General features: G+C 44.1%; 1 protein-coding gene across 4 annotated transcripts in view; it reads left to right on the forward strand.

Moving 5' to 3' along the window:
• The first annotated feature begins 113 nt into the window (after positions 1-113).
• The window catches only part of KIAA1328 (KIAA1328 ortholog), a 296,694-nt gene continuing 277,712 nt past the window's right edge, over positions 114-19,095 (forward strand). For 3 of the 4 annotated variants that reach the window (XR_013346104.1, XM_077816624.1, XM_077816625.1), the window contains exons 1-4: positions 114-246; positions 4,362-4,397; positions 6,568-6,707; positions 14,709-14,800. Coding sequence is in view for 3 of the 4 variants with exons in the window: in XM_077816624.1 (XP_077672750.1) it covers positions 195-246; positions 4,362-4,397; positions 6,568-6,707; positions 14,709-14,800 (320 nt within the window). In the remaining variant the exon portion in view is untranslated. Of the gene's footprint in view, positions 247-4,361; positions 4,398-5,661; positions 5,764-6,567; positions 6,708-14,708; positions 14,801-19,095 lie in introns of those variants that run through there. The other variant, XM_077816626.1, reaches the window with a different exon arrangement.

The raw sequence follows: 19,095 nt of genomic DNA on the forward strand, positions 1-19,095 counted from the left end.
GACGGCTTTCCCTGGGCCAGAACGTAGGGAGAAATACAGCTCCCAGAATGCACCGCTCTTCCGGGTAAGCGCACAGACTAGCCCGTGCCTTGGCTTCTCTCGGCGGTAGCAGGACCAAGCTGGGGTCGGGGAGCCAATGGGCTGCGAGCGCCGCGGGGCGGCGGGGGTACTCTGGGAGTGGCGGTTGTTTCAAGATGGCGGATGTGGGTGCTGGGGTCGGAGGAGTCGTTTACTGGAGCAGGGACAGTATCCTTCGCGGAGCGCTTAGGCGGTAGCGGGCGGGGGCTGGGCCGTGGGGGCAGAGCAGAGGCCGGGGGGGCTGAGCCTGTAGGAGACAGGGGTGTTGGGAGGGGGGGGACACTGAGCCTGTAGGAGACAGGGGCGTGGGGAGGGGACGCTGAGTCTGTAGGAGACAGGGGCGTGGGGGGGGGACACTGAGTCTGTAGGAGACAGGGGCGTGGGGGGGGACACTGAGTCTGTAGGAGACAGGGGCGTGGGGGGGGGGACACTGAGTCTGTAGGAGACAGGGGCGTGGGGGGGGACACTGAGTCTGTAGGAGACAGGGGCGTTGGGAGGTGGGGGGGACGCTGAGCCTGTAGGAGACAGAGGCGCTGAGAGACGGGGGGACGCTGAGCCTGTAGGAGACGGGGCGTTGGGAGACGGGGGGACGCTGAGCCTGTAGGAGACAGGGGCGCTGGGAGACGGGGGGACGCTGAGCCCGTAGGAGACAGGGGCGCTGGGAGACGGGGGGAAGCTGAGCCCGTAGGAGACGGGGGCGCTGGGAGACGGGGGGAAGCTGAGCCCGTAGGAGACGGGGGCGCTGGGAGACGGGGGGAAGCTGAGCCCGTAGGAGACGGGGGCGCTGGGAGACGGGGGGAAGCTGAGCCCGTAGGAGACGGGGGCGCTGGGAGACGGGGGGAAGCTGAGCCCGTAGGAGACGGGGGCGCTGGGAGACGGGGGGGAAGCTGAGCCCGTAGGTGACGGGGGCGCTGGGAGACGGGGGGGAAGCTGAGCCCGTAGGTGACGGGGGCGCTGGGAGACGGGGGGGAAGCTGAGCCCGTAGGTGACGGGGGCGCTGGGAGACGGGGGGGAAGCTGAGCCCGTAGGTGACGGGGGCGCTGGGAGACGGGGGGGAAGCTGAGCCCGTAGGTGACGGGGGCGCTGGGAGACGGGGGGGAAGCTGAGCCCGTAGGTGACGGGGGCGCTGGGAGACGGGGGGGAAGCTGAGCCCGTAGGTGACGGGGGCGCTGGGAGACGGGGGGGAAGCTGAGCCCGTAGGTGACGGGGGCGCTGGGAGACGGGGGGGAAGCTGAGCCCGTAGGTGACGGGGGCGCTGGGAGACGGGGGGGAAGCTGAGCCCGTAGGTGACGGGGGCGCTGGGAGACGGGGGGGAAGCTGAGCCCGTAGGTGACGGGGGCGCTGGGAGACGGGGGGGAAGCTGAGCCCGTAGGTGACGGGGGCGCTGGGAGACGGGGGGGAAGCTGAGCCCGTAGGTGACGGGGGCGCTGGGAGACGGGGGGGAAGCTGAGCCCGTAGGTGACGGGGGCGCTGGGAGACGGGGGGGAAGCTGAGCCCGTAGGTGACGGGGGCGCTGGGAGACGGGGGGGAAGCTGAGCCTGTAGGTGACGGGGGCGTTGGGAGGTGGGGGGGACGGGACGCTGAGCCTGTAGGAGACATGGGGGCTCGTGGCTCAACCTATAGGATGGTCCGGTGGTTTGGCTGTTAGCTTGTGGGAGACCTGGGTTCGATTCCCTGCTCTGCCACAAACATCCTTGGTAAAATGGGGATAACACTGGTGGGTGGGTGGGTATGTGTGTGTGTGAGGATAAATACACTAGAGATTGTGAAAAGAAAAGGAGTACTTGTGGCACCTTAGTACCAAGTACTCCTTTTCTTTTTGCGAATACAGACTAACACGGCTGTTACTCTGAAACTAGAGATTGTGAGAGGCTTAGCTACTATGGTGATGAGAGCCATATAAGTACCTAAGAAAGGAGACATAGAGGCTGAGGGCCCTCAGCACATGGGGAGGTGTACACGTATTGTGTGTGTTTGTGTGTAAAGACCCTGGGGTTGTTTCATCTCATGGGGAGGAAATATAGGGATCAACCTGCGCTGGGAAGAGTGTCCTGTGCCAGCCTGTCATATGTATGGATGGAGTTGGAGGAGAATCTCAGCCAATTGTGGCAGTGGGGGTTGGCATATATGTACACAGTTGTGCGTTATCTCAGTGGGAGTTCATCTGAACTGTTCTGGGGACATTTGGTAGGGAACACACAGACTGAGAGGTGTCTTAGCTTGGAAGGGTGCTCCTTCGCTGTAATACAGTGAATGGCCCTTGGAGGTGGTTTTGCTGGCTCATGCACCATACCTAGTGCCACAGCACTGCTGCTTTATAGAAATGTTGGTTGTTGCCATGACATTGTTACTTTAGTCTAAGCTGTGCATGGTGGGGAAAAAGTTGTCCAGTGGGTATCTTGATCCCAGCAGTGGCTTCTTGGATCAAGATGGTACATAAGGATAGCGACTTCATGTCTCCCCTGCAGGCCACTGCATTCAGCAGATGCAATTGCCTCCATTTTACACAGCTCTCAGCAAGTTGCCAGTGTTACTGCTTATCTGGGCAGAGTTTATGCGGTGGTGTTGTAGCTGTGTTGGTCCCGGGATATTAGAGAGACAAGGTGGGTGAGGTAACATCATTTATTGGGCCAACTTCTGTTGATGAGAGAGACAAGCTTTCAAGGTACACAGAGCTCTTCCTCAGGTCTGGGAATGAGAACGATTGTTTGTAAACTTTGCCCTGCAGTATATGAGACCCAAACATTGCCGCCAAAGAATATGAAAGTGAGACAATTGAGGAACGTAATTGAGTTTCATTGTCCATGACCAGAGAAATGCGAAAAATAAACATCATAAATAGTGACACAAGTTGGACTCCTGCAATTCTTTCAATCAAAGATAGGGTTAATAATTTATGCTGCAAACAAACATCTTTACCTCTGCTTACTGACACTGTCTCTTTAAAGAGACAAGGTGGGTGTGGTAATGTCTTTTATTGGTCCAACTTCTGTTGGTGAGAAAGACAAGTTTTCGAGTTCACACAGAGCTTACATGTGACCTGAAGAAGAGTGCTGTGTAAACTCAAAAGCTTGTGTCTCTCACCAGTAGAAATTGGTCCAAAGAAAGCTGTTACCTCACCCACCTTGTCTCTCTAATATCCTGGAACTGACACGGCTACAAGAAAACTGCATACTGTCTCTTTAAAGAAGAGACTCTAAAGGCCACACCCTGCTCTGGATTATGCTGTTTTTTGTGCTCTTATCTTTAGACTAATTTATGCGGGGCAGGGGTTTTGGCCCTGTAGGCATTACTGTAATATAAATAATATGTTGCCCAGTGCCAGGTGCTTTTAGAGGGCTAGATATAGTAAATTGTATTTATGATTGTGACAACCAGTTATTTGAACACTTCTGAAATAGCTTTCTTCACAAGTAACTGCTTGAAACCAAATCTTGATCTGCCTCAACAAATACATGAAAAGTCCCCAGACGGTTAACTTTCATCTGTCCTTTGAGGAAAGATCAGCTGAAAATGACCAACTTCCTTTTAAATCTTTGTTTCCTTTTAGCCTAATGGTCTTAATCATGTACCTTGTGCACTGTGTAGTCTGTTGTGGTATGTGGTTCAGTGTCAGTGTGACTATATACATAAGTCTCAGCAATTTGCCTTCCCTGTCTGTTCCCAAGAGATTCCTTATATAATGTTAACTTAGTCTAATTCAAATAAATATTGTGTTGCTTTATTACCTTAATACTTGGAGTTGCAACTGGGGCTGGTCCCGTGAATCTTTTGTAAAGATGACCTCTGAGATGATCTTTAGATGAAAGCTAGTACTGTACATACAAAGCAAAGGAGGACTTGTGGCACCTTAGAGACTAACAAATTTGTTGGAGCATAAGCTTTTGTGAGCTACAGCTCACTTCATCGGTATGCATCCGATGAAGTGAGCTGTAGCTCACGAAATCTTATGCTCTAATAAATTGGTTAGTCTCTAAGGTGCCACAAGTCCTCCTGTTCTTTTTACGGATACAGACTAACACGGCTGCTACTCTGAATACTGTACATACAGAGTGCATATGTTAGTATGTGTCTTCTTTTGAAGTCTGTGTTCGTGTTTTGTTCTGGTCAAGTTTGTCATGCATTAGATGCTTTCTAAATGGTGGAGAACCATAAATGGCACCGGCTCAACAATCTGTTTTGCAAATCACAGATTTAAAGGTGCATTTTCATATTTCTTTTTGTAGATCTCAGCTTGGACTTTTTCTCTTTGATTTGTTTTCCTTTAATGAAATTGCATACAGTTTCTGATGAAGAACAGCCAATGGTGTATGTGCCAGGTATGATTTCCTAATCGTTGTAAATGACACTTTGTCCAGTAAAACATTGCCGTGATTTTTCAGTTTTGTATTTTTCAGTTGCACATGAGACTGTAGAGCCTGCTTGTGTTGGGACGTAAAGGATTATAGTAGAGGATCTATGGCTCACTGATTATAAAAGTATACAGTGGAAGATTAATTGTTTTAGGGACCCATTCCGATGTAGCCATACAGCACAGTTCTGTCTAATCTGTGGTGTAGGCTGAATCTTAATTGTGTCCCTGTTAAAAAAGTGAACATCTCTAAATGCTTGAACATCTCATAGCGAGGTTTGGGGCAAGATAAATTAAATGCAGATAGATCCAGTCTATATTAAAAGATGGAACTGTTCTACATTTAGTTTAGATGACAGTATTAATTGTCCCAGAATTTATAATAATATTAACTGTTTTCAAACACAGAGCCTTAAAACAAGTATAACAAGGTTGTGTCCTTGCCTGATCCTAAAAAATATGCTGTAACACATATCATGAGTGAGGTAGGTGTGTGTTTACAGAATTGGGCTGCAAACTGCATTGAGAAACCATGTGATCTAGGTTGACTTTTTTTTTAATAAAACCCTAATTATGCAAGGTAGAGGGCCTATGCTACGGCTGAGTTAAAACATGGCTGAATGTGATTGTAGCTAGTATGGTTCAAGCCCAGGTGGTGACGGGACCTAACAGTCTATGATGTGGAAAGGAAAGTTTATGATTTAGGATAACTTTCTGGATTTACAGTGGAAATAGTTCATAATGCAAACCAAAAAATATCAGACAACTTTAGGAACTCTGTCCGCTCTAAATGGGGGTGAGGAGTGGGATGTGAGAGGGGGATGGGAATGCTTCTAAACAAGTTTTCTCTTTTTAATTACTGATTCACTTTTGAAATCTCCATACAAAAAATAAATGTACCAAGTTTGCTAATTTAAGTGAGAAATATTAAAACTTCCTGGTACCTCTAAACAGTGATAAAAATTTGGTTCTTCGGGCTCTGAAGACCTTGTCTTCATTGGAATGGTCAGAGCTTACTACATAGTCATTGGCAGTGGAGATGAACTAATGTTAGCAGTGGTGAGAGATTTTTTTACAAAATCTCTGTAGTGTTCACACAGTAATCAGGGTGCTAGCCTAGGACTTTGGAGGCCTGGGTTCAGTTCCTTGTTCTGCTACAGATTTCCTTTGTGGCCCTGGGCAAGTCATTTAGCCTCTCTGTGCCTTGGTTCTCCATCTTTCAGGTGTGGTTAATGGCACTTCCCTACCTCTCAAGGGTGTTGTGAGGATAAATACGTTAAAGATTGTGAAGCATTTTAAGATGTGCTGATGAAAAGCTCCCAGATAAGAGCCAGGTATTGTGATTACACATAAGTTTGACATGAGGAACAAACAGCCTTAATCTTGGGCAAAAATATACAGCAACAGTATATATGTTGGCTTGGCAGAATTCATTTTTTTAAAAATAATTTTAGATGGATAATATTAATGTTTATTTTTAAGCAGTTTTAGATTTTTATTGATTTTTAAATTTTCAGAGTTGTGAGTAATTATGGAGGGGTCAGACACTAGTTAATGACAGATGCTGAGATTCGAAAAGTTAGTTTTATAATTGTTAAAACACAAATAGTCAACATCACATGTCAAAATATAGGAAGTAAATACCTTAAATCAAACTCTGAGTTTTCAAGCAGCATTTATTTTTACTTAACCTCTCTGTATGTTTTGATTATTGTCAATGGAACTATTTTTTCGTTTTTTGTGTGTGTGTATGGTGAAATTGACATTTACCAATTTAAAAAATCGAATCCTTCCAAGACGAAGTATCTGTAAAATGTGAAACATCAAAATGTCACGTGAGCGGTGGTGACATTAGCCTTATTTATGATGCCTAATTAGTCCTTATTTACGGTGTTATTACAGAAGGTCCTTTGGTTTATGCTTTGGTTTGTGCAGTTATAGGACAGAACTAGTAGGTGTGTCCAAGTCCATAGGTTATTTTGGGAGCATTTGCAGAGTTTATTTTGAAGTGTGTGATAGGCTCCAGCTAGTGCTATCCATCTCTTTAGGCTCATTCCGTATTCATCTAAATATTTTGTGTGGGGAGCTTGTAAGAGCAAACTAAGTATCTCCTCTCAATGTCTGTTTTCCTTCTATAGGAATTTCTGCAGAAGGAAATTTAAGAACAAGACATGTGGTCAAGGGTCGAAAAAGCGAAGCTAAGCTGAAGGTCCCTGGAGCTGCTCCTTCTGTTTCCATGGATTCCTTTAAAAGCACAGGAGACCCAAAAGGGCAGCAGGTCAGCAAGCATGAACTTTTCTTATTCTGAAGCGTTCAGACAAATAGTAGAAAAAGTTGTAGATAATCATTACTTATCACTGACTTTTACACCATTGCAAACTTGCATGATGGCTAGCAGGCAGCAATAGAAATGAAGCCTCTTCCTAGAGGGGCCTGCAGTCTAAAGACAGGGCAAATATATGATATGAATAGAGTGCAAGTTGGACTGTGTTCAACATGTATTGTTATTCCCATACAGTTCTATGTACAGTAAATCTTTGGTTAGCTATGAAATAAGCTATAAAGCACCCAGAAGACGAGAGGAAATAGTGATCCAATCTAGTCAGTTGGTTTCACTTCTCAAACAGTATCTTTAATTTAAAATAGGAAATAAGAAAAGTTTAAAGACCTACTAGGTCACCTACATTATTCCCCTACCAATAGAAGATTGTTCCCTACAGTATATTGCAAGACAAGTTCCAAAGCAGTGGGACTTCCCTTGTGAGACTATCCCATAGTCTAATAGACTTCACCATTCAGAACTCTATGGTGAGATGTGTTCACCTGTGGAACATTGATAGTAATATTTTATTTAATGCCTCCTTTATCAGTCACTACCATCCTCCCTGTCACTTAGATCTGGGATCTAGCCATTATACTTTGTCTAAATCTTGTCATTTCTTTCTGCACAATATCTTTAAGATCCTGCATTCCCACTACCTCACAGTTAAGCTCTCATCTATGCCTTCATTGTCTTGTGTTTTGACTACTACATCCCCCTCCTCCTGTGTCTTTAATAAATGCCACCTTGCCCCACTTATGTCCATTCAAAATGGAATTGCGGAGATTATTTTGCTGGCTCACTGCTTCAACCACATTCCCCCTCCCCCTTTACATCCCTCTACTGGCTCAGTCTTTTCCACATCAAATGATAACTAAGGCTAAAAATTTTTCATTGTTATTTTTAGTAAAAGTCATGAACAGGTCACAGGCAATAAACAAAAATTCACAGAGCCTGTGACCTGTTGGTTACTTTACTAAAGATAACCGGGGACAGGGCTAGGTAGGGGGAAGAAGTGGAGTCCCATGGGGGGGAGGGACTGACAGGCTGAGCCCCCCACCATGGCAGGGGGCATAGCCCCGACTCCAGTGGCTGCAGCGGCGGGCACAGCCATGGGGGACATGCAGAGCTGGCCCAGCTGAAGCCCCTGCCAAGCCCCAGCTACTGCGAGCAGGGGTGACGCATACATACATTGTCCTGGGAAGCCGCAGGGGGGGCAGCCCAGCCAAACCCAGGACGCTGTGGGGCTTTGGCGTGTGGCCCCGTCTACAGCCCATGGGACGCTGCAGGGCTGGGTGCATGGCCCGGGCTGCAGCCCCCAGCCTGGCTGCGGCCCCCAGAGGAAGACGCGGGGCTGGGGCTGCAGGGTCCTTGTTTCAGCTAGCCCCGTTGTAGGACACAGTCCTGCCGCCTCCTCCTGAAGCCCTAGAAGTCACGGAGGTTCAGCAAAGTCACGGAATCCGTGACTCCCATGACTAAATCGTAGCCTTAATAATAACTACTTGTTTTACCTTTAAGGCCCTTCATGGCCTATCCCCACCCTACTTATCACTACTTATATGCATTTGAGCTTTTAACTCCTTCCTGCGCTCTGCCAGTGATGCCAGTCTTGACTGCCCAGTTTTCCACCAAGCACTTTGGTGCTTTCTCCCGTGCTTCCCCTTATACATGGAAGCTGCTCTCGATAAACACACACAAGGTGAGCTTGTTCTTCAAATCCCTCCTTAAAACTCTCCCCTGCTGTGTTTCTACAGAATGCTTGACAACAGTTAGGCAGCTGCTGTGCTGTGACCATTGCTTCTTGTATTGTCCATAAGTCTCACCTTGTGTTTCTTTCATCTTATGCTTAGATTGTGAATTGTTTGGGGTGGGATTGTCTTTTTGTTGTGTTATACAGCTTGCAGCGCTGATCGGCCTTGACCCCCCCCCCCCTTGACCCTCCTAGCTGTTCCCACTATATAAATAATAATAATAATAAAGAGGGATGGAAACTAGGTCATAATCTTTTTGCAGTGGGCTCTCTTGTTGTCTTGCCTTGGAGAATCCTTATGGAGACGTAACAATTCAGGCTTACCCTTTCCATGATAAAGGAAAAAGAAGTCTCATGATATTTTACTTGCTACAGTCAGGTGAAGTTTTGCAAGGTTTCTTTGCTCCTAGAGTCACGATGGCCACTGCCCATTGCGTCAGAGGTATTAAGTATCGAAGGAAGAACTGACCCCTTTACTTTGATATATTTCAGTTATTGGTAGTCAGAGGTGAGATGCCAGAACACTGCATTGAAAAAAATGAATTGTGTTCCCCTCTAATATGAATCCTAGCAGAGGTGACTTGGTCTTTCATAATTCACATATCTGAGTATTCATAGCAGATCTAGGTATTCATAGCAAATATGATGGTGTATGGGCATATTTTTATGAAGGACTTCAGGATTTTGGGGGATGAAAGATGCTGTATAAATGCAAAATACTAGCCTAAGGCCATGTTTTGCCCTGACTGATTCAATAGAGTTGGACAAGATGTAAACCTGGGTAGAACTTGCCCTGTATTTTCATTTGTGTGTGGAGACAATGGCCTTCTCATTCTCTTTTTAAAGGGTAGTTATACTGTTAAGAATTCTGGACCTTGATGTGTGTTGAGGTACAAATCTGAGGTGTGGACTATGAATGTGCAAAGACAAGCTTGTCTGGCTCCTTCTTCATCCCCTAAATCCACCTGTGGCACTGCAAGCAGTGCAGTTTACGTGGGCTTGGGGGATGCCTTCATGGTCTATGCCACGCTGTGGAGTAGGGTTGCCAATTGTCTAATCCCACAAATCCAAACACCCTTGCCCTGCCCCTTCCCCAAGGCCACATCTCTACCCCGCCCCTTCTCTGAGACCCCACCCACTGCTCACTGTATCCCCCTCCCTCTGTCGCTCGCTCTCCCTCACCCTCCCTCACTTTCACCAGGCTGAGGCAGGGAGTTGGGGTGCAGGAGGGGGTGCAGGGTGCAAGCTCTTGGAGGGAGTTTGGGTGCGGGCTCTGGGCTGGGGCAGGGGGTTGGGGTGCAGGAGGGAGTGAGGGGTGCGGGCTCCAGCCGGGTGGGACTTACCTCAGTTGGCTCCCAAAAGCGACAGCCCATCCCTCTGGCAGCAGCTCCTCGGCGGGGTTGATCAGGGGGTCTCCGCTTGCTGCCCCTGCCCACAGGCACCGCCCCCGCAGCTCCCATTGGCCGCAGTTCCTAGCCATTGGGCGCTGCGGAGTTTGCACTCAGGTCGGGGGCAGCGCATGGAGACCCTCTGCCCCCTCCCCAGGGGTTGCAGGGAAGTGCTGGCCACTTCCGGGAGCGGTGCGGAGCCAGGATAAGTAGGGAGCCTGCCTAAGCCCCGCCGGACTTTTAGCGCCTAAAGTCTCCTGGTTTGGCTTCAGTAGCCTCTGGGAGATAGAGCCTGATTCTGGGAGACTCCCGGCAACCTTACTGTGGGATAGTCAGATCAAAGGAACCTGCAGCCTGAAACTCAAAGTTTTAACAAAGGAAATGTATTTAATTTAAATAAAAATTAAAAGGCTATGAATGAGGGTCATTTTAGAGCTTAGGGTGTGGAATAACATAACTGCATAAGAACATCGCCTGTCTTTCTATTAGGTTACTTACAGTAATCATATTATTAGATTTTGAACACTGGTTTGAAACAATCTGAAGATTGAAGGGCATGTTTTCTCCTTGGTGTGTACACTCAACTCCCATTACTGCTAACAAGGAGACAGAGAAGCATTCACTGTCCGGGAAGGTTAAACTTGTTGTTGTTTGCTTCATACTTTCAACACTTATTCTGTCTTGTACTTCGTAGTAAATTTGCCCCAGTTTAATTGTGAGGTCTTTGAGGGTGGGATTATTAAGTACGGTGTACACTTAGTAACACCCATAATTCACAGACGTATAGATTTCAAGGCCAGAAAGGACCACTGTGATCATCTGGCCTGACCTGTATTGCACAGGCCATAGGTCTTGTCCAGAATGATTCCTTTTAAATGAGAGCAGATCTTTTTAGCAAAAACATCCAATCTTGATTTAAAAATAGTCAGTGATGGGGAATCCACCATGACACTTGGCAATGTTCTCTCTAATTTTTTCTATCCATGTGTGGAATGAATTTTGCTATGTGCACCAATATCGAGGTCATGTGCGCCACCAGTAGAAAGAAAAAACCATAATATATATTTTTAAAAAGTTACCACGGGGATAATTACTTCAGCTAGGACAGGCTAGGCATTTTAGAACTCACTGTTCAAAGAATTAAATTTATGAAAGGCATAGACCAGTCCAGAAACTAAAATAACAGCACTTTGAAAGAATAAAATTACAGAGAATATATATGCATTGCAGGAAGTACCAAGAAGTAACAACAACAACACAAGTATATGTTAGGAGGTAGGTGAGTGAGTGAGAGAGCTAGTGAGCTAGCTAGCTAGCTAGCTGCTGGGGAGACCGTGTGCTGCCTCTTTAAGGCACTTACTCACCAGAAGGCTCCTTCAGGCTGCAGCAGCTCTCCTGCTCCTGAACCCTGGCCCCCCTCCCCTGCTCTGCAGAGATGGGGTACATGGGTGGGGGGAGGGGGACACCGTGATATCAGCGCCCCCGTCTGTCCCTGTTCCGCACAGCAAGCGGGAGGGTCCCGGGAGCAGCTGACCAAAGGCTCCAAGGCAGAGGGCAGGAGCAACGTGGCTGCAGAGTAGCACGGGGCGGGACACCTGAACACGTGCTGCTGGATGTGTGCGGCTCTGCTAATGAAATGCGTGGCACTTGATTCAATTCTGGGCGGCCATGCGACCTCGCAGCGTAGAGGGAACACAGACCCTTGGTAAATCGTTCCAATGGTTGAATAGTGTTGTCAAAAATACATGCCTTCTTTCCAGTCTGAATTTTGTCTAGTTTCAACTTCCAGCCATTGGATTGTTTTATACCTTTCTCTCTTAGATTGGAGATCCTATTATTAAATATTTTCCCCCCATGTAGGTACTTATAGTCTGAAATCAACTCAACCATTAACCTTCTCTTTAACTAAAATTAATTGAGCTCCTTGAGTCTGTCACTGTAAAGCATGTTTTCTAATCCTTGAATAATTCTCGTGGCTCTTCTCTGAACCCTCTCTAATTTATCTACGTTCTTCCTGAATTGTGTGCCCCAGAACTAGACAAAGCAGTGCTCACACCAGTGCCAAATACAGAGGTCAAACCACCTCTGTACTCCTACTCTAGAATTCCCATGTTAGTCCCTTTGGCCACACAGTCACACGGGGAGCTCATGTTCAGCTGGTTATCTACCATGAGCCCCAAATCTTTTTCAGATTAGCTTCTTCCCAGGATAAAGTTCCCTATCTTGTACGTATTGTCCACGTTCTTTGTTCCCAGATTATACATTTAGCCTTATTAAAATGCATGTTCTTTGCTTTTGTCCAGTTTACCAAGCATTCCAGATCGTTCTGAATCAGTGATCTGTTCTCCATTATTTACCACTTCTCCAATGTTTGTGTCATCTGAAGACTTTATCAGTGATGATTTTGTTTTCTTCCAGGTCATTAATAAAAATGTTAAATAGCATAGAGCCCAAGAACCAATTCCTGTGGGATAACATTAGAAACTCACCCATTCAATAGTGATTCCCTGTTTACAGTTACATTTTGAGACCATGTGTGCCATGTTATTTTTATACCTTTTTGGTTTTCAGTCAAAATATCATGCCTTACAGAAGTCCAGATATATTACATTAACACTATTACCTTTATTAACCAAATTTGTAATCTCATAAAAAGAATCAAGTTAGACAGGTCTTTTCTCAAAATAAACCAATGTTGATTGGCATTAATTATATTACCCTCTAGTTATTTATTAATTGAGTCGTGTTTCAGCCATCCATTATCCTTCTGGGATCGATGTCAGACTAACAGACCTATAATTTTCCAGATCATCCCATTTACCCTTTTTAAATACACCTCTGCCCAGATATAACACTGTCTTCGGGAGCCAAAAAATCTTACCGCGTTATTGGTGAAACCGCGTTATATCGAACTTGCTTTGATCCACAGGAATGCGCAGCCCCCCGCCCCCAGAGCGCTGCTTTACCGCGTTCTATCCAAATTCGTGTTATATCGGGTCGCGTTATATTGGGGTAGAGGTGTATTGGCACAACATTAGCTTTCTTCCAGTCTTCTGGAACTTTCCCAGTGCTCCAAGACTTGTTGAAAATCAACATTAGCAGTCCAGCAAGCTCCCTCAGGCAGCTTTTTAAAAACTCTCAGATGCAAGTTTTCTGGGTCTTCTGGTTTAAAATTGTCTAACTGTAGTAGCTGCTATTTAACATCCTCCTGAGATACTAGTAGAATGGAAAGAATGTTAGGTTATATGATATGACTACATCATCTGATGATGATCAAGGTTTAGAGCTCTCCAGTCTTCTACTCAAGCATATAGGAACCTGCAGGTTTTATTACATGTATGTAAAGATCTAGCACACTGAAAACACATTCTTGAGTATTTGCCATTACTTCCACTTAGTTTGATTTCTATTTTATTACTACCAAATTCTCGGAGTAAATAATTTGGATTAAAAATAATACAATCTCCACCTCTTCTTTGGATCGCTTTCTATTCCATATAGGTTCTTATAGTGAGCTCATCACTGTAGTATGAGAATGCCTGGCACAGGCCTTGGATAACTCAATCACTAGCTTTATAAAGTTGTTCTTTTACTAAGTAAGGGCAAACTTGGAGTTCAGTGGAAGAACCCATGGAAATATCCACAATTATATGCAGGCTTTGCAGAATTCAATTTTTTAAAAAAAATAATTTTGATGGATAGTGTCGCTCTTTAAGCACTTATTTAGATTTTTACAATTTAATATTCAGTTGTGGGAAATTATGTACAGGTCAGACAATAATTATTTAATGACAGCAGATGTTGAGAATCAAAAAGTTAGTTTTATAATTGTTAAAGTACAAAGTGACAACCTCACATGTCAATATACAAAGTAGATACCCTTAAATCAAACTGTAAGTTCTCAAATGATGTTTTCCTTGCCTGTCTGTAAATTTTGATCATCGGTGGAAATATTTTTTCATTGATTTATATATGCATGGTGAAATCAACATTTACCAGTAATAATCTAATCCTTCCAAGCCTAATTATATGCAATGACAATAATAGTGATATGCTAAGAATGGGCTTTTAAACTATAAACTGTGTATGCCCTCTGGTGGACATGGATACCAATTGCATCCATTTATTTAGATGAAATATAGGAGTGGACTGTCTCAGAAAGAAGATGAGAGCATGGTAGATTAGATTTAAAAAATATTCTTGTTTGTGGGGCAAGGTTGGCAGCGATTGAGAAGCAGTTGAGTGTAGTGTAGATTTTAAATCTAATAAAAAAATTAACACTGGCTAGTGGAGTGGTGGTAACTCAGTTTGGTGTGTGTTTCTAAATAAACAAAACACAATGGAGCTAACAAGATATCTATCCTGATATCACCCTGATCACTGCTTGTATGTTGCATTCCTGTTGCTCTCTCTGACTCCTGTGTATAGCCACACAATGAGTTCCTGATTTTGATCAGTCACTTTGAGTGCAATCACAATACAAATATAATCCTAGATTTGTAGGCCACAGGGGACCATTTTGATTATCTAATTGAATCTCCTGCATAATGGGAGCCAGAGAACTTTGCGGAGCAAACCCTGAATTGAGCCCAGTAACTTGTGGTTGAATTAGAGCATGTCTTTTTTAGAAGAATCCACCACAAAATGTGGTAAATTGTTCCAATGGTTAATTACCCTTAAAGTTAAAAATAGGCACTGCATTTCCAGTCTGAGTTTTAGCATCATTTTCTAACCATTACATCCTGAAATGCTTTTAATAGCTTCAGAAATACTTGTTCTGTATAAACTATTGCATTTTAAAATGCAGATTTTACTTTTCAGGTCACTAATGGAGGAGTGAAGAGTGCTTCTTTAAAGGATTTATGTCCCGAGGACAAGCGACGCATTGCGAACTTAATTAAAGAACTTGCCAGGTGAGAAGCTTCACCTGAAAATGCATTATGTTTAGGGAGCGTCATTCTTTGAGTTAATGCCAAACATCTTAGAACTTCATCTTTGTTAAATAGACATAAGCATAAAGTGATTGCTCTTGCTGGAAGAGACTTCAGCAAGCAGGAGACCCAGTAATGTTCCCTTACTCCCCTGACCAAAAAAAAGATAGGTGGCACTGAGCTATTAGGCCTTCATCCTGCAAACTGCAGGAGCCTGTTCACACAGAGCTAGTTACAGGATCATGGCCTTAGTTGCAACAAGGTCTCTTTCCTCTTGTGTGTAAAAGAAAATATTAAATTATTTCAGTTATTTCCTTTGTTTTTTGAAATCACAAACGTTGCTGGTATGAAACTGTACGGTGCTCATCTGCCAGAGGAGCAAGTTGAAGAGAACTACCATTTAGAGGTAGGGCCATAAGCTTTCGTGAGTATCCACTTCTTCAGAAACATGAAGTGGAAAATTACAGATGCAGGCATAAATATCCTGGCACATGAAGAGAAGGGGAGTTACCTTACAAGTGGAGAACCAGTGTTGACAATTCAGTCAGGGTGGATGTGGTCCACTCCCAATAATTGATGAGGAGGTGTCAATACCAAGAGAGGGAAAATTCCTTTTGTAGTGAGCTAGCCATTCCCAGTCCCTATTCAAGCCCAAACTAATGGTGTTAAGTTTGCAAATGAATTGAAGCTCTGCAGTTTCTCTTTGAAGTCTGTTTTTGAAGTTTTTTCTTTGCAGGATGGCTACTTTTAAATCTGTTATAGAATGTCCAGGGAGATAGAAGTGTTCTCCTACTGGCTTTTGTATGTTACCATTCCTGATGTCTGATTTGTGTCCATTTATTCTTTTATGTAGAGACTGTCCAGTTTGGCCAATGTACATGGCAGAGGGGCATTTCTGGCACATGATGGCATATATCACATCAGTAGACGTGCAGGTGAATGAGCCCCTGATGGTTTGGCTCACGTGGTTGGGTCCTCTGATGGTGTTGCTAGAGTAGATATGGGGACAGAGTAGGCAATGGGGTTTGTTACAGGGATTGGTTCCTGGGTTAGTGTTGCTGTGGTGTGGTGTGTAGTTGCTGGTGAGTGTTTGCTTCAGGCTGGGGGGCTGTCTGTAAGCGAGGGCTGGCCTGTCTCCCAAGGTCTGTGAGAGTGAGGGATCGTTTCCCAGGATAGGTTGTAGATCGCTGATGTGCTAGAGAGGTTTTAGCTGAGGGCTGTACATGATGGCCAGTGGTGTTCTGTTGTTTTCCTTGTTGGGCCTGTCCTGTAGTAGGTGACTTCTGGGTACCCGTCTCGCTCTGTCAGTCTGTTTCCTCACTTCCCCAGGTGAGTATTGTAGTTTTAAGAATACTTGATAAAGATCTTGTAGGTGTTTTGTCTTTGTCTGAGGGGTTGGAGCAAATGTGGTTGTATCTTAGGGTTTGGCTGTAGACAATGGATCATACTATGTGTCCTGGATGGAAGCTGGAGGCATGTAGGTAAGTACAGCGATCAGTAGGTTTCTGGTATAGGGTGGTGGTTATGTGACCATCACTATACTGTGCAAATAAGCAATCTGTCGCACCTCTTACATGTTTTAACTTCCCTCCCACCGTGATCTAAAAAAATTGGAGTCTCCTCATCACACAAAGATGAAAAATGAAATGAAAGACCTGAGTGAGTCACCCTGTTCTAGTTTCCATTTAAAAAGGAGGGAAAGAACATTTTGTAATGTTATGTTACGCTAAAATTTAAGATGAACCTTTTTTCTTCCATGTATTAAAGGCAGTTGGTGATGATCACCAGCATTGCATACTTATAACCTTTCAGAAGTTTTACTGAGTACCTGCTTGTTTGCTCTTGATGGTAAAACAAAAAAAATTCGGATTTTTTTGCTGTGTAAGCTCTCTAGGGCAGGGTCCATGTGTTTGTATTGCCCGAAGCACCATTGTGCCTTAATCCTGATTGAGCCTCAAGCTGCTACCGTAACATAAATATTAAAGAATAACACTGAGAAGATCATAATCACTTTACTTGGTGTTTAGCATCCACGTGTGCTCAGTGGAGAAGTCTGTTGCTAGTGAATCCCAGGTACTTGACTTTCCCTAGGAAGCTTATTTTTCTGTCAGATGGTAATATAGATAGTTAATTTAGGAAAAAATAAGACCTTATAATTGGAACAGTCAGGTTCTAAATAAACAATTTAAAAAACCCACAGATTTTATCCCCTCCATTAACACTTCAGATTAAAACACATACTGCTTGGGACTCTAAATGTGCATAAGTTACCTGACTGTTTGAACAAGTGCACCATTTTTTACACAATCTTCATTATAGGGCATGCATTCTTTTGGAAATCCTAGTTGACGATAAGATGGTGCTTACACTGTCAAAGACTTCATAATACAATAAGGTTCACTGTCTTTTCAATTTAAAAAAAAAAAAAACCCTTTAGAAAGTTTATCCTGGAATCTACTCCTTACCTAATTGTATGTTTCAGTTGGGTGTTCTCACTGGGCTGCTGGCATTTTTTCATAGTATTCTATTTCTTTTTTTTCAAGAAAAGAACACTTTGTAAAATTTCTTGCATTCTTCGAGATGAAAGATGGTGTCCAAAATACAAAGTCATATTTTAGCCTAAACATTTTTACATGTACCTACAAATTCAAAAAAACTTCAGGTGTTTTTAACTATAGATTTCAAAATGATTTGCAAAAGTGAGCAAGCATCATTAGCCTTATTTTCTCATATAGAGAAACTGAGGCACAGAGATGAAGTGATGTCACCCAGTAAATCAGTGATGCAGCTAGGAATGTTGTGTCTCTTGATTTATTCTCATCATCCACTGGAAAACTTTACCTCCTAATAACTTGTTACCAATTTTTGCTATACAATCTTTTAGTAAACTTCCAACTCTATATTTTTAACTACTCCATGTGTTAGAACGTCTAGTTAAGGCTGTAATGAAGAATAGATTGCACTGAAGCCTGCTTACAAATGGTCAAATGCTGTAACTATTCTAGATACTGATCCCATGGTTTGATGTATAGGTGAATAATCTAATAATGAAAAAACCCTCTATTACATTCTTACTCAAAATACACTGCTCCCAACTGAATTCCAATGCACTAACTCATTTAAACCTGGGATTCTTTTAAAGTCTCAGATGCTTTGATTTTTCCCTGAGGATAGTTTGATATTTCTGCCTGACATTTCTCTGAAGAAAAATAGAAAGTGCAGCAACATTAATTTTGAAAAGTAAAATTAGTGGAACACTATTATTTTATATTTAGTTCTTTTATTTTTAAACGTAATCATATTTTTATTGGATATAATTAAGTCCTTTGCAAGAGTGATAAGAAAGTTAAACTCTAACTCCTCTCACCTCATTACCTTTTTTAAAAAACTCTCCATAATTTGATATTTCATAGTAGGAAAAGAACCAGAAAAATACTGGAAAACTTCCAGATAGAATTTGCAGTTAATAATAATTAATAATAAAAAAAAATCAAAACCTCATTTGGCCAGAGAGAAACTTCATAGGTCCTGATTCTGCCACACTGTGTGCATGGAAATGTCATGGTAGCTGAGAATAATTCCTGCATGTTTATCACAGGATCGTGGATGGAAATTGTTTGGTAAATAACTGCCCATCTCAAGACAAACTGAAGGAAGGGATAAAATCCTGGCAATACCAAAGTCAGTGGCAGAAATTCCATTGATGCAAGTGGTCAGAATTTCACTCAAGATTTGCTGTAATAGCTCAAGTTATTGGCCCATCTCCTTGGGTAGCTTGACTTTTCTGCAATGGTTTATGACTGGTGGAGCAACTGGAGATTGTCTTCATCTCATCACTCTTGCAATTTTGTACATTCTGCACAAAAAAAAAATTAAATTCTGCACACAGTTTTTTAAAAATCTGCAAAATTCTGCAAATTTTATTTCTCAAATAAATGTGGAGACTCCAGCATGGCATTGGGGAGCGCAGGCCACTGGCTGCACAGAGGTGGGAGATCACTGTGCAGCTTCCCCCCGGGACGTGGATTCAGCAATGAGACTGCACCCAACCCTGACACAGCATAAGGACCGGGCCTACCCCAGAAACACCCCAGGGCCCTGCCCCTCTGTGCCAGGTGCACCAGGTATGGGCAGGCAGGCCAGCAAGGCATGATCCAAGTGTGGAGGGGCTTAGTGTGGAGGGATCCAGGTGTGGGTTGAGAGGGTTCTGTGTGAGGCAATCTGGATGCGGGCACCTCAGTGGGGGATCCGGGTACAGGGGGGATCTGGATACACAG

Source organism: Eretmochelys imbricata, chromosome 5, assembly GCF_965152235.1.
Source record: "Eretmochelys imbricata isolate rEreImb1 chromosome 5, rEreImb1.hap1, whole genome shotgun sequence".
Lineage (NCBI taxonomy): Eukaryota > Metazoa > Chordata > Testudines > Cheloniidae > Eretmochelys > Eretmochelys imbricata.